This window comes from Tenrec ecaudatus, chromosome 11 (assembly GCF_050624435.1).
Source record: "Tenrec ecaudatus isolate mTenEca1 chromosome 11, mTenEca1.hap1, whole genome shotgun sequence".
NCBI classification, from domain to species: Eukaryota; Metazoa; Chordata; class Mammalia; order Afrosoricida; family Tenrecidae; genus Tenrec; species Tenrec ecaudatus.
The window spans coordinates 1,257,684-1,271,558 of NC_134540.1; the positions used below are offsets into that span (position 1 = coordinate 1,257,684).

A 13,875-nucleotide genomic window follows, 5' to 3' on the forward strand; every position below is an offset into this window, starting at 1 on the left:
ACAGTGTGTCTGGGTTTGAAGATGAAGGAAGGTCTCCTGAGTCAGGAGCTGTGGCTGTTCTGTAAAGATGACAAGGAAGTAGCATGCCACCCCCACCCCCACCTCCCACCACACACACTCAGTCTCTGAGAACGCAGCCTGCCCGCTCCGTGGTTTCAGCCCAGTGAGACCTATAGGACGTCAGCCCCCAGAGCTGTTGGAAAACAAATTCCGAGCTGCTGTAAGCCTCGAGTTTGTGGCCATCGCATACAGAAGCCACAGAAGCCCAATGCAACAGGTCTCTGGGCGGGCGGGTGTGTCCCACTGCCTCAGGAAACGCTGCACCTCCCATGGCCTTTCTGCTCTCGTGCCCCTTCCCACAACTGCTCTCTGTTCCTGAACCTGCCTCCACCATCTCCATTCTTGAGACCAAACTGAAGCTCATCCTCTGGGCGCCCGCGTCCCAAGAGCCCAGATGAAATGAGCGCTCTTCTTTTATGCAGTCTCGTGGTCACCTACAGTTTGATTCCCAAGCATGTGGGACACTCTGCAAGCACACGCGCATTTACAAGTGTGTGTTTCGAAACGTGCCCCTCCCCACTAGAGTGACAGGGCCCCTTTGCTCACTGTCACCTCCCCAGAACGTAGGAGCGAGTAGGAAATGCTTCATTTAATCACCAGCTATTGCATGAAGGAAAGTTCAAGTACAACGAGAGTAAAGTTAGACTGGAAATGAAAGAGAGGGAGAAATGTTGGTGCCTTGACTGATATGGAAAATATGTATTTATGATGTTTTATAGAACGGAAAATATTTTAAACAAGTGCTAGAAAAACTGGGCATGGTTTTCCCATTTAAATTATAAAACTATCTAATGCACTCCGAGGCAGGATCCATGCAGAGTTTCGTAAAGACTGCATGCATGACCATGTTTCAGGAGCATGTCGGAGAGTAATGACACAGCCGCATAACGGACTGCAGTTACAACCACTCAAACTGATCCGCATCTAAAAGCAAGAGGAAAACACAACGCGTTTATAGAATGCAATATAGTGGCTTACTCTATGACGGAAATAGCTTGTTTACTATGTGTGTTAAGTTTAGCACTGGTTTTGCATTACAGTTAATGCGAGTGGTGACAATATTTGTTTTCACGTTTTGCATATACAACTGTGGTGTCCTTGTGCTAGCATTGCAGATGTAAAATGACCACATCAAGGAATCTGAACATTTTTTTTGCTCTATAAAGTGTACACATTTACATTCTGATCCTTCAACATTTTGCCCATTTTGATTGGAAAAATTGCGGTGCAGTGTTGCTTCAGTGAGTACATTTGATTGTTAAAGAGTTGAATCTAAAGCCTTTCTTCGCTTATGGATTATTTTGTATTTTCCAAATATTTCTATTACATGACATATTCCAATACTGATCTATAAGAGCTTCTTTTTCATTAAAGCTATTCATTTTATCATGGAAATATAAAATCTTATTTGCCTTTTGACTTTTGAAATGTTGCTAAAATTTTTGGATGATATGCAGACATATAAAACTTCTATTTGGTTGTATCTTCTCCTTGGCAGTTTCAGCCTCTGACTTATAGTCTTAATGACCTTTTATAGCATTATATAAATACTAGTTCTAATACTCTTCTGTGTTGCTCAGAGATGAATTTTTACCTCTAAATTTTAACAAATAGAATTTATTTAGTACAATGCATGAAATACGGACATAAATTATTTTTCTTCCAAATTATTACCACATTTGGCAACATCAAATCCATTGTCAAAAGTGGCATGTCTATTCCATTTGATTAGAACAGTTACATTTACTATATAGGAAATGCTTATAGAAATCCAAGCCCTTTCTAGTCTCTCATGGCAGTGACTATTTTTGTACCAAGGCCACCTTGTATGACTTCATTCCCTTTCTGTCCTAGTTCTTTTCCTGAAAATAAATTGTTAGGTGGACATTAAGGACCGATTTGTTTGCAAAGTCACTTAAATAGGAACTTTCCTATTAAGCCCCAGATTAGATAATTCATATGACGGCTCTGCGGCTTCCACGACAAGCAGACGGTGAGTTTCTTGTCACTGTGTGTAGCTAGCATGTTTACTAAGGACACTCTCTCTACGGATCTCAGAGGGAAAACTCACCAAACCCATTGCTACGGGGTCCATTCCAGCTCAGTTACTCCACAGGACAGGGCACAGCTGCTGCTGTGGGTTCCCAGGATGGCAACACCATCACTTTCTAAGGGAGCAGACAGGGACTCTGCAGTTAGCAGCTCAGTGCTTAACCCATTGTGCCACCAAGGATCTGCTATCATGTTCTTCACTGTAGAAAACAAATCATGTTGCTTTTCCACTACTTTATTCAGCTGGGTGATGAACATATACTGTAGTTACTACTGTCTGAGGACCATGGTGGGCCTGAGGATGTTACCTGGAAGATAACACCTGAACGAGGAGCATGTGCCAGTCATGCAAAACAAGACAGAACTATAGACCAGGTGCACCATGCTGGGAGGGGTCAGGCAGGATTCAAGACCTAAAAGCTTCGTGAGCCACCACCTCACCAACTCTGAGGCCAGAAGAACTGGCTGGTGCCCAGCTACTACTACCAGCTGGTATACTAATCATGGCCACTATCATGCGGCCTGATAGGGAGAAAAAACATGGAACAGAAGCTCACATTCCAGACTTACTTGACTGGTTGAGGTGGAAAGAGCCCCTACGATTATTGTCCCAAGATACTGTTCAAACCTTGAACCAAGCAAAGTTAACCTAAGTCACCTTAGAGCTAAATAATAAATTGGCTCCACACCCAATGTACTTCCCCCTTCAGTCCTGGGCTCCTCTCAGGCATCAGGTACAAAAGAGCAAATGAAGAGCAGTTGCCTTAAAGTGAAAAGGAGAAGCCCAGGCAGCAGGCAAAGGGAACCGAGGCGGTGGATGCTCCAGATCAGAAGAAACCAGCGTGGGAGAGGTTTCCACCAGGCGACAAATGAGCACGAGGCAAAGCGAGGATCACAGAGCAGTGAGACTTGCTTGGTCTCCCAGTGTTCACAAACGTTGCTGACACACGACACACAAAAGGGTAGCAACAAGTGTGGGACACCATTATTACCTTTCAATTCCACTCTCCACAAACTGCTTGAAGCCCCCTTACACTCGAGTCTATGAGGTGTGCAACTCTATTCGGAAGTTTGTAGTATGGGGGAATGCTCAAAATGATGCCAAGCGAGCACATGCTGTTGGGAAAAAGACGCCCACAGACAGCTCAACACAGGGTGGCCATCTACCTTCAACAAGTGAAACACAAAAATCTGCAAAGTGCAGGGCAGCGCCGTGTGATCAGATGAGGCGTGTCTGAGATGAGGCTATTAAGACTGTGAATTACGTAATCTGAGTGGTGGAACAACTCCTTTAGAAACTGGTGTTTGGGAACCTAAACCTGGGCCCTGTACGCCTGCACTGAATATAAGAAAGCACTATGGGACATAACCATCTGGGAACGCCAACACTGGCCGGAGCTGGGAAGAGGCCAGATCCTCCAGAGTCGTGTAAAAGTCTGCCTTCAGGTGACTAGGATGCTGGTTGGAACAGGTCAGCCAGGGCAGGGGGAGCAAGTCAACTGTGAGCTGCACCTGTTTCACCTTCAGTGCCAACCAGGCCATCCCCCAAGGTGTCTGCGGCTGTAAAATGACTGACACCTCAGGTTTATGGCCAGGCCCTGGGGACAGGGCTGTTGGGGAAAAGCGCAACATGAGCGGCCGCTGCGCGGGGCCTTTGTCCCAGTCACGGTGGGAAGCCACTAGTGGTCACTTTATAGAAGAGAACGGCTGGGGCAGGAGTGCTCCTGACAAGCGCTGCTGCCCACAATGCACAGAGAGGAAGACTAGAGACAAGAAAGCCAGGCCGCAGCGATGGCAATATTCCAAGAAGGACGGAGGCTCTGCGGTACACTCGGGCCTAACAGGAGTAGTTCAAAATGAAGGTGGAGCACGGCAATTCAACCCATGCTGGAGGACGGCCTGAAGAATGAGCTGGATGGCTGTGTGATCTGAGGACCAGCCCCGGTCCCCACGCCATCCCAGACCCGCACTTTGGTCCAAGGAAGCCAAGATGTATTACTGAATGAAGAGGAAACTATAAAAGGAGACAAAGTAAAAAAGCAGTGGTTTTTGGAGGTTGGGGTAAAGTGGGGAGCTAATACCGATGAGGACAAGAAAGACACTGTTCTAAAATGGATCGTGGTATTGGTGGTCAACTCTTCTTGACGCGTCTAAACTACGGAGCTGCATGATATTGTAGGTTATGCACCAGCAAGACTGTTTAAAAAATAAAAATATAAACAAACAGAATTTTAAAAATTGCATATCAGTAAGTGCAGTCAGGAGAAACAAATGACAAAGAATAAGAACGTCACTGATAAAAACAGACCCGTTTCCCACTCAGACACTGTGGCTTACATGCATGTATCACACTCGTAACTTTCTGTTACACAATCATAACCAAGCAAAAATGTTTGAAATATGAGTGAGGCCTCAAAACAAACACCCGTGTGAGCATTTTGGACGAACACGGGATATATATAAATAGCCAGCGTCAACAATGTGACGATCTGCTGACCTAAGCTGAACTGAAGATACAAGACTGTCTGTGGGCACGCCAAACACCTACGTCTGCCTCCCTGTCTCCTTATCCAACATTCCACCTTTATGACAACAGTAGGAAATGGACCATCTGACTCCTGCACTTGGACACAGCAGTCAGCAATGTCAGGGTGGGTGCTGGGAGTAACCATGGCTGCAACGGCTGGACCAATCCCTAAGTCTCCGTGCTTTGGCTCTTGGGAAATAATTAAGGTGACCAGACATCCCACTTTCAGCGGGGCAGTTCCGATTTTTAACAATTTTTCCGGCAGAGTTTTTAAAAAGTCCCGATTTTTGGAAAGAATGCATGACAGCGAGGGCACGGCAGGAGAACGGGAAGGGAATATATGGTTTTCGGCTGCCGTGTGACTATTTCGCCAGGATATGAGTTTTATATTATTTTTGTTAATTTTATAATGTTAAACTTTAATAATAACAAATAATTGTTGAGAACTGATTATCGAAAACTGCTTATCTAAGTTTGCATTGTTGATCAGTTGTTAGAATTCAACCACCATTGTTTGGACTTAATGAACAATGGCATTTTTTGGCATTGGCAACGACGAAAACATTTTGTAACTGTCTCTCAGACGATACACATCGTACTGGGCGCTAGTGCTAGTTAAACAAGTGATACCAACAAATCAGCTATTCAGATCATTTAGGGAAGTTATTTATTTATTTAATAAATACATACATTTTCTTGAATTTAGCAGACAGTACTCATATTGTTTATATTTTATAGTGGTAGCAAAAAGTCTAGCAGCGGCCTTGAAAGAGACACTTATGACTTACGTTACAGCAAATTCAGAGAAAAAATAATACAAGTTAGTATTGTTATTATTTAGAAAGAAATATAGGATTAAAATGAAAATAATTTTTAAAATATAGGTACTTTAATCTAATTTAATTTATAAACTAACAATAAAATATGTTCATGTAATTATGTACCTATTTGCTGTGTTTTTAAGCAATATGTACATATAATAATTTATAATGTAATTTTAAATTATTTAAGATTTTCAACATAATGAGTAAGAAAAGAGGATGCAAATTCAACAATGATCTAAGAGGTGAACTTCCTTTTATTAAAAAAAACCAAAAGTGATTACATGATAAAATGTGAGGAATGTTATGGTGAATTTTCTATTTTGCGTGGTGGGCAGAATGACATTTCAAAGCACTTGGAGACACAGAAACATAAAAGATATTTAAATACTGCTGTATCTTCCTCAAAATTACAGGAATTTTTTCGGAAAACAACTTATGGAGATGAAGAAAAGAAATTAGCGTTAGCAGAAGGACTTATGTCTTTCATGCTATTAATCACAGTCATTCCTTCAGATCTATGGACTGTACATCACAAGCTGTCAAAAAGTTAATCAACAAAAAATTTGCCTGTGCTATAACAAAATCCAAGGCAATTGTGTTTAATATGCTTTCCTCATATGCATTTTCAGAATTAAACAAAAATCTAGAAAAAATAATTTTATAACCATTTATTCTGGCACATTTAATCATAAGGATATAAAGTTATTTCCAGCCATTATTAAGATTTTTTTTGATTCGGAAACTGGAATAAAAAGTAGAATTTTAGATTTTATTTCTGTGCCCGACGAAACTTCTGAAAAAATTTTCAGTTCCATTATTATTTTGGAAAAAACAATTTAAAACATAAAATGATTGCATATTGTGCAGGCAACACGAACGCAGATTTTGGAGGAAAAGCAAGAAGAGGTACAAATAATATTTTTTATAAATTAAACAAAAACCTTAATCAAAACATTATTGGTGTTGGTTGTGCAGCGCACATAATACATAGTGCCATTGAAACAGCTGCTGATTTGTTGCCCATAGATGTGGAAAATATTGTTATTAAAATATATTCTTATTTCTATATATACACTGCACATTGAAATGCTCAAAGAATTTTGTGAAACTGCAGAAGTTGAATATCAGAAAATACTTGGACACAGTAAAACGCTCTTTTTCCAGCTAGCGAAAGAATTGTGAAACTATACGATCCTTTGAATTCCTACTTTCTATCACAGGATAAATGTCCTAGAATTTTAGAAGAGTTTTTTGAAAAAGAATCTTGAAAAATTTGGCTAGAGTTTGTACACAATCAAGCAGCTCTTTTTCAAAATGCTATAAAACTTATTGAAGGTGACAAAATTTCGGTAATTGAAGTAGCAAATGAAGTTAATAATTTAAAATTTCAGTGTCAAGAGCAGTTAGAAAATAATTTTCTTCTGTTAACTATCCGTAATAGTATAAGCCAGATAGAAGAACAAGATGCAATAAATTGTGCAGATATCATGAATCACGTTCAAAAGTTCTATAGTAACTGCATAGATTATTTAGAAGAGTGGATGGTACATTACAATGATATTGAACATTTTATTGGGTTTCATTAAAACAAGAACTCAATTGGAAAGATGTGCAAAAATCATTCAATCATATTACTCAAAATTTCCCATATAGTAATATTTCCGAAATGATCTTTTTAATTAGGTATCATTATTAAAAAATATATTGATACGGAAAAGGTTAAATCTTGGGCATCAACAAAAATCACAATAGAGAACAAATGATTAGAAATATTTCATCGATTTGAAACAAACCATGTTCCATACAATAATGCACTAAAAATTGTGGAATACGCGCTGTCCTTACCAGAACTAATGCTGCGATTGAACGCGTTTTTTCCTACGGTAAATAAATTGTGGACATCAGAAAAATCACAATTAAGTATTAAGACTTTGAAAGCCATTTTATGTGTGAAATATAATTTAATAAATTCTTATAAAAATTTTCATGACCTTTTAAACAACAGCGATCTACTAAAAAATTCACTCAAATGAGAAATATGCCAAAGAATAATACTATACATAATTTTTAATGTATGAAATTTAAAAATATATATTACAATACTATGTTTGCGTTCTATGAAAATTTTTGTTGCTCCATATAGACCAAATTTTTAATCAAGAACAGCCCCCCCCCCCCCCCAGCCCCAGGTCAATGGTGTCCCGCTTTACCAGTGTTAAAATCTGGTCACCTTAGTAATAATGTAGCACCCTCCATTGGGCGATCTGATGTGCTCGCCCTCCATTTTCTAATGACGCCAATTTCCACGCAATGACTGGTCCTTGGATCCTGACTGCGTGCATAAGTGGGGAGCCGGTGAGCAGCTGACCTGGTTTGGTTTTATTCTAACAACACTCACGGAGGAGGAGACAGAGTCATAGACTAAGAGGATAGACGCGGAAGCTCAGAGAGACTGCAATATCTGTTTAAAAGTTTTATCCAAAATGGAGCCAATAATACTGCTTCTTCCATGTATGGCATTGGTGTTCAGCAACAGCCAGGTGCATTCATTTATCCACATCTCCCTTCCCGGGGGCGGCCGTGACCAAGCACTGCCGAGTTGGTGTTTGAACCAACAGACTTCAGTCTGCAATCTCTGGGCTCCAGGGAAAGGAAGTTCCTCCTCGTCTTCTTGACCACCTTCAGGTAGCCAGTTTCTGGGTTTTCATGCAGTGCCTGCCTGGGCAATTGTCTCTGGGTGGGCCCTTCCCTGGTTAAGATAGCACTCAGAAAGGATTAAGGCCACTCTCTCCCAGTAGGACCCAGTTATCCGAAAAACAGAACCAGTAAAACAGAACCCAATTTCTAAACAAGGTCCCAATCACAGATATAAGAGATAGAATTTCCACTAACCAGTCTGTAACAACCATGGATAGCCATAATGAAATATAAATCATACTTCAATAATAGGAACATCTCCAAATCTATGATTTCTCAAGCGTAATCTGCTTTCAGTGCAAAGCATTTTATCAAATTCACAGAAGTGGGTGGTAGTTCTTTAAATATGTGCGGCGTGTATCTTCACTGAAGATATGGGTATTTCATTAATAATAATGAAATTATGAAGTATATCCTAGAAGCTGAGTCCTTCCAAGATTTTAACTTTCCTTCTGTCCTTGGATCATATCTGCCACTGAAAAACATGCTCTACACCTCTGTCTGTGGAAGTGATAAGTCAATTAAAGATTTTTGAGATGTCAAAAAGGCCAGTCTAGTTCATCTTTGAAGTGCCAGATCAAGTTGGCTTGTTATCCTGTCATCAGACCAAGCGCTCACTTTGTAGTCCTCACATCAAACGGAGCTCTCTGCTCCAACAACCACAGCACCAGAGCGCAGTAACGCATAACCCACGTCCGCACGGTCACAAGGAAAATCACATGCAGGCTCACTGCTGACTGCAAGCCAACACTGTCTTCAGAAGCAGGCTCGCTTGCCAGGCAAGCCGTGCACTGACGTTCAGAGGTTCACGATCTGAGCTGAGCTGACCTCAATGCAGAGCCGATGACACACATCTGTTGATGATACAACCTTGCACAGGCTACCCAGTCAGAGCTAGCGTGCCTTGACAGTGAAGTGGTTCCGACAAAAGCTGTGTTCCTTTCCTGCGCCGTGCCGCCCAGCAGTTACCTGTGCATGGAGCAGTGGCAGAGCGCTCGCTCACCCGGGGGTCGTGAGAATATTCCCTCCGGTCCTGTCCCACAGGCCTCGCTGGCCAGTTACACAATGTCATGGAGCCTACTCACCACCCTCACGTCACGCCTCTTTCCACAGCGCCGCTGACAGTGACTCACAGATCAAGCAATTCAAGAGCTCGCAGTAAGGAGAGTTGTGCAATCTCCACCGCAATCAATTTTAGAACCTGCTCTTTGTCCTTGTGCTCATAGTTAGTCGCTCCCCATTTCCCCCAGACTTCCTGCCGTGCTCCCAAGAAACACTTAATCCAGTTACTGTCTTTATCGAGTTCCATCCTGGATTTCATATACAGAAAAACATAGCAAACAAAAAAACAACCATAACAAAATAAAATGGAGGAGAACCTCAATCAGAAAAGAGGCAGAAAATATTAAAAACTACATTAAAATGGGTCAAAAGGAAGATTAAGTGCTAAGGTGTTCAATTTTCACCTGACCACGTCTGTAGTCATCCACTTTGCAATGTGCTGTGTCTGACAGCAAGACTACCTTTTGGAGCTTGGTAGCTGGAGGAGTTACCTGCTAAGAGGCCACACAGCGACACCGTCTATAGACGAAGCACCGGATCCTTCACTCCTACTGCAGATCCAAGTTGCCATCCTGTTTTGTTCTCCCACTGCCTAAAGAACTCCTTTGGGTATTTCTCACAGTGTAAGTCTCCCCCAAATAGAACTGGTTAGATTTTTGTCTCCAATAGGCCTATTTTTGTCTCAGATTTTTCTATTGGATATTTCTATTGTTTTCAAATATTTTTGTCTTGGATATTCTTATTGGATGAAGACGTTTTGATGAAGCGTCCTTTTATGGTCTTTGTCTTCCCCAGTGCCTGGTTTCTGCTGAGCAGCCTACAGACATTCCAGCCTTTGTTCTCAGTGGTCAGGAAAGCTCCCCCGCCCTTAAGGGAGACTTAGAAGGCCTCTATGCATCTCTGGCTGTCAGCAGCTTGTTCAGGATATAGCTTGTGGTGGTTTTCTTCCTGCATCCCTAATGCTGGCGCCTGTTCAAATGCCAGCCTCTGTGGGCTCCACTGTCATCAACTCTGAGAACCATGGCGGCTGTTTCTGCAGGTGTTTTCCTCTGCCAGACCCAGGGTTGCCAATCCCAAACCTCGCAGAGGGCTAGAGGTTGCCCAAGAGTCATTGCATTTCTTTCTTGTTCTGCATGAGCCAACCCCAGCAAGTCCCTGGTTTAGAGAGAACCTAGAGATCAGCTCCCAGCTCTCCAGGCTAGCAGTCCAGCTCCGAGTAGTCAAGTTGTCTGCTGAGACTGGAAAGCAAGTTCCCGAGAGCTCAGGACTCTCTTCCAAGATGGTTCCACTACTGCTTGGACTCAACACCTGGTGGCTGCAGGACTGCCTGGGCCACACTTCACACTCAATGTGAAGACCATGCTTGGGGGACACCCACATAACACCCCCACTTCCCCAAGCCCTCTGGCTCTAGTTCTACAGGAAGCTAGGGGAAACCCTCTGCTGTGAGCAGCTCCCATGGGTAGGTAGGTCAAACCCAGGCGACTACCACGACCTTCCTCCCAGCAGGTATGCTGTCCAGCCCAGCCCGTCCAAGGAGTCCAATCTATGCTGTCTAGTGTGACGGGAGCTGTGGAAGCGCAGACAGGGGGCCCGTGAAGCTGCCCTCCATCTTCCTCTCTGCAGGGTAATCCCACCACAGACAATGCCACTTCAGCCCTGGTCCTTCCAGCTCTGAAACGGTCCACACGGCATCATCCACATCACAGCTTCCAGGAGTTGTGTGGCCCACTGCCCCTTCGGCACAGCAGGAAAACACTAACTCTGTGCCCGCCCCGGTAATGCAAACACTTAGCTCTAGCCCATGCCCTGGATAAAGGGTAGGCAAGTGCTGCTGCAGGCCCCAGGACTGTCCCTCCCCCACTCCGACCCCACAGGATGATGCCACCCACTGTGGGACCCAGGGATCTATCAATATGCACACATGGGCACACCAGAGGGCTTCAAGCAGTTGGTAGGGAAATTCTCCTAGTTTTCCATTACAGCCCCCTACCTGGCACCCCCTACCCCCATCCCCGGTTCTGGAGGCCTTTGGCATTTGCATAGGCTCGTTTCTAACATCTGCCCCAGCTGCTCTTTATCCCATGGGTGTTTTTATCTGTTTTCCTCTCTCTCTCTCTCTCTCTCTCTCTCTCTCTCTCTCTCTCTCTCTCTCTCTCTCTCGACTGGTCTATTTTCCTTCTGACCGTGCACCACCTTTTCCTGCTACTCTGTGTTTATGCATTCTCCTGGCTGTGTAACCTGTCATTTCACAACCTGTGAGGCAGACTTCATGGGTGTGTGCCCCCTGAAGTGCTAGACTTGGTTCTGGCAGAGCTACGCCATGTCTCGGGAGGGCAGTGGTCTCCAAGTCTCATTGTGAGCTTTCTTCCTGATGGACCCCACTGAACACCCAGAGCAGTGAGACGTCTGGAGTCTCTAAAGAAAGCCCCATTGTCCATCTCTACACACAGGACCCCAGGTCCCCGAAATTTCACAGAAAGAAATGCAATGTCATGCAGTGTGACAACCACCCTGGGCTCAGGCAGAATGACCGCCTGTCCCATTTCTGAGCAATCACCCAGGGAGTATCATCGCATAGCAACCCAGAATACACACACCCAGACCGCTGTGAGCTGAGTCCCCATTACCTTTGTAAAATGAATGGGCAAAGGTCTGCTCGGGGATTAACTTGGCAAGGAATCCATGGCTCAGACTCGGGTGAGGGGCAGAGGGTATGACCACAACTGTGGAGAGAATCATGGAGTCAAAGTTCAGCCAGCATGTAACTCCCTGCAGTCTGCTTCCCACAGCCCGGACACTGCCACAGTACTCCCACATGCAAGCTTTGCTCGCCAGAGGAGGGCGCCGCCGGGCGGGGGACGGGCTCTGTGTCAAGAGAAGTGAAGCCATGTTCTCAAGGAACCAGCCACAGCTGGAGGCTCACTGTATGGGGCTCGCTCGCTGCTTTATCTGCACCACGCCCAGGGAAGCGGGAGTCCCAAAGTGTTGCTACACCACCACAGACACAGAGAGCCCGGGAACGTGAAGCTGCCCTTCCTTTCCTGATGAACCCTCCGTCTAGGTGTGTCCACTTCTGCAGGTCCCTGAAGAAGTCTGTGCTCCTCAATTGCCATCAGGTCAAAATGGTCCCTTGGGCATCCTCCAGGGATTCCAATCACAATCCCTTTCCATGTTCTTCGAGGTGTGGTAACAAAAATGAGTCTGGAGAGGCACAATGGGGACTGGAGGGTGGGTGGGGTCAGGTTCCCACAGAACATTTCGTGGGACAGCCCTTTGCCACCCGTGAAGAATGAGCAAGTGCGCTGTCATGATGGGGAAGCCCTTGACTAAACTGCCCTGGCTTTCTCTTTACCAATAGTTTCCCGTTTTCTTTAAACTTCTTCCCCATCAGCACCCATGATCAGCCTGTGCCTCTCTAGGCTGTGGACAGGACAAAGCCTTTGGACCACCCCCCCCAGGGGTCTCGGCTTTCTGAGCTAACTCCTGCCTGCAGTGCAAGTGACCTAGCCGAACAGACCCTTCAGAAGCTTCAGCTTTGAGTGGACTTTGGGGGATGGGGGGAGGGACGCCCTAATAAGACTGAGACAAGTGTATTACTGAGAGAACTTGTCTACAGCCATGTCCACAGATCAGATCCAAGAGACGCGTTTGGACAAGTTCTTCTTCAGAGCACGCCAGGCCTGTGTGAGCTGGAGTCCAGTAGCAATACTTTTTAACTTGCCATCTCTGCATGAGAGGGCTGCATATCGAGGTGGACAAAGGGCTGGTAACATGACCGACAAAGCCTGCACGTGGTGAGAAGTGTGACAGGACATGGACTGCAAGGCCACGATGAGGTCTCCATGGAGAAAGAAGGCTCACAACAAAAGCAAGCTCGTTGTGGTGGCATGGTGTCCGAGCACCCGCAGCCACTAACTCCTGGGCTCCCGCGTCTCCACCCGAGGGCAATGCCACAGGAAGCAGAGGGTGGGCCCCTTCAAAACCCATCTTGGTTAGGGATCACCCTCACTGATTTAAATCCCCACTGCCAACTCAGAATGTGCCCCCAGGCAGGACAGAGTAGAACTCCTCCTCCCACCTCCCCCACCTCGTTTCCAAGGTCGCCATCTTGGCAGGCTCAGTGGCCACTCTTGCTCTGCTGAGTGGCTGGCAGTTTCCACTCGCTGGCCTTTGGGTCAGTAGCCCAGCGCTTTAATCAATGCATCACCTGGGCTCCTTCACATTTATATAGGAAAGATCACTTAACTCTAAATGAATCCAGTGGCCCATGTGATAACACTGCCAACAACAAGGAAGACCAGTGCTACAGCCGCCAAGCAGCGGATGGAAGGAGCAGGATGGCATTTAATGATCCAACCAAGACAGTGCTACTGGCCAGTTCAGACTTGAGGAAAGCCTGTAAGGCAGAACAGACAGGGACCCTCCATGGGAGCCGGCAGGGTTGCCTTTCCCTGTGAGTGGATCTGGGCTTACCTGGCCCCCTGAGGTTCACAAGTCGGATGCTTTTCCCACAGCACAGCGTGCTCATGGTGTCCCAGCAAAGACAACGGCTGAGAGCCTGGGACTTCCTGAGACAGAGGCCTTCTCAGCGGTCCAGGACCACCCGCCACCCACCTGACCCAGGAGGGCTCCCTCCGGTGCCACCAGCCT

The 13,875-nt window shown here is 45.1% G+C and overlaps 1 protein-coding gene across 5 annotated transcripts in view; it reads right to left on the reverse strand.

Moving 5' to 3' along the window:
- The window catches only part of NBEA (neurobeachin), a 514,531-nt gene that overhangs the window by 288,586 nt on the left and 212,070 nt on the right, over nucleotides 1-13,875 (reverse strand). For 3 of the 5 annotated variants that reach the window (XM_075562752.1, XM_075562751.1, XM_075562750.1), the window contains exon 29: nucleotides 11,853-11,948. The exons of 1 other annotated variant lie outside the window; for it this stretch is intronic. In XM_075562752.1, coding sequence (XP_075418867.1) covers nucleotides 11,853-11,948 — 96 coding nt within the window. Of the gene's footprint in view, nucleotides 1-9,713; nucleotides 9,853-11,852; nucleotides 11,949-13,875 lie in introns of those variants that run through there. One more of the 5 variants, XM_075562754.1, reaches the window with a different exon arrangement.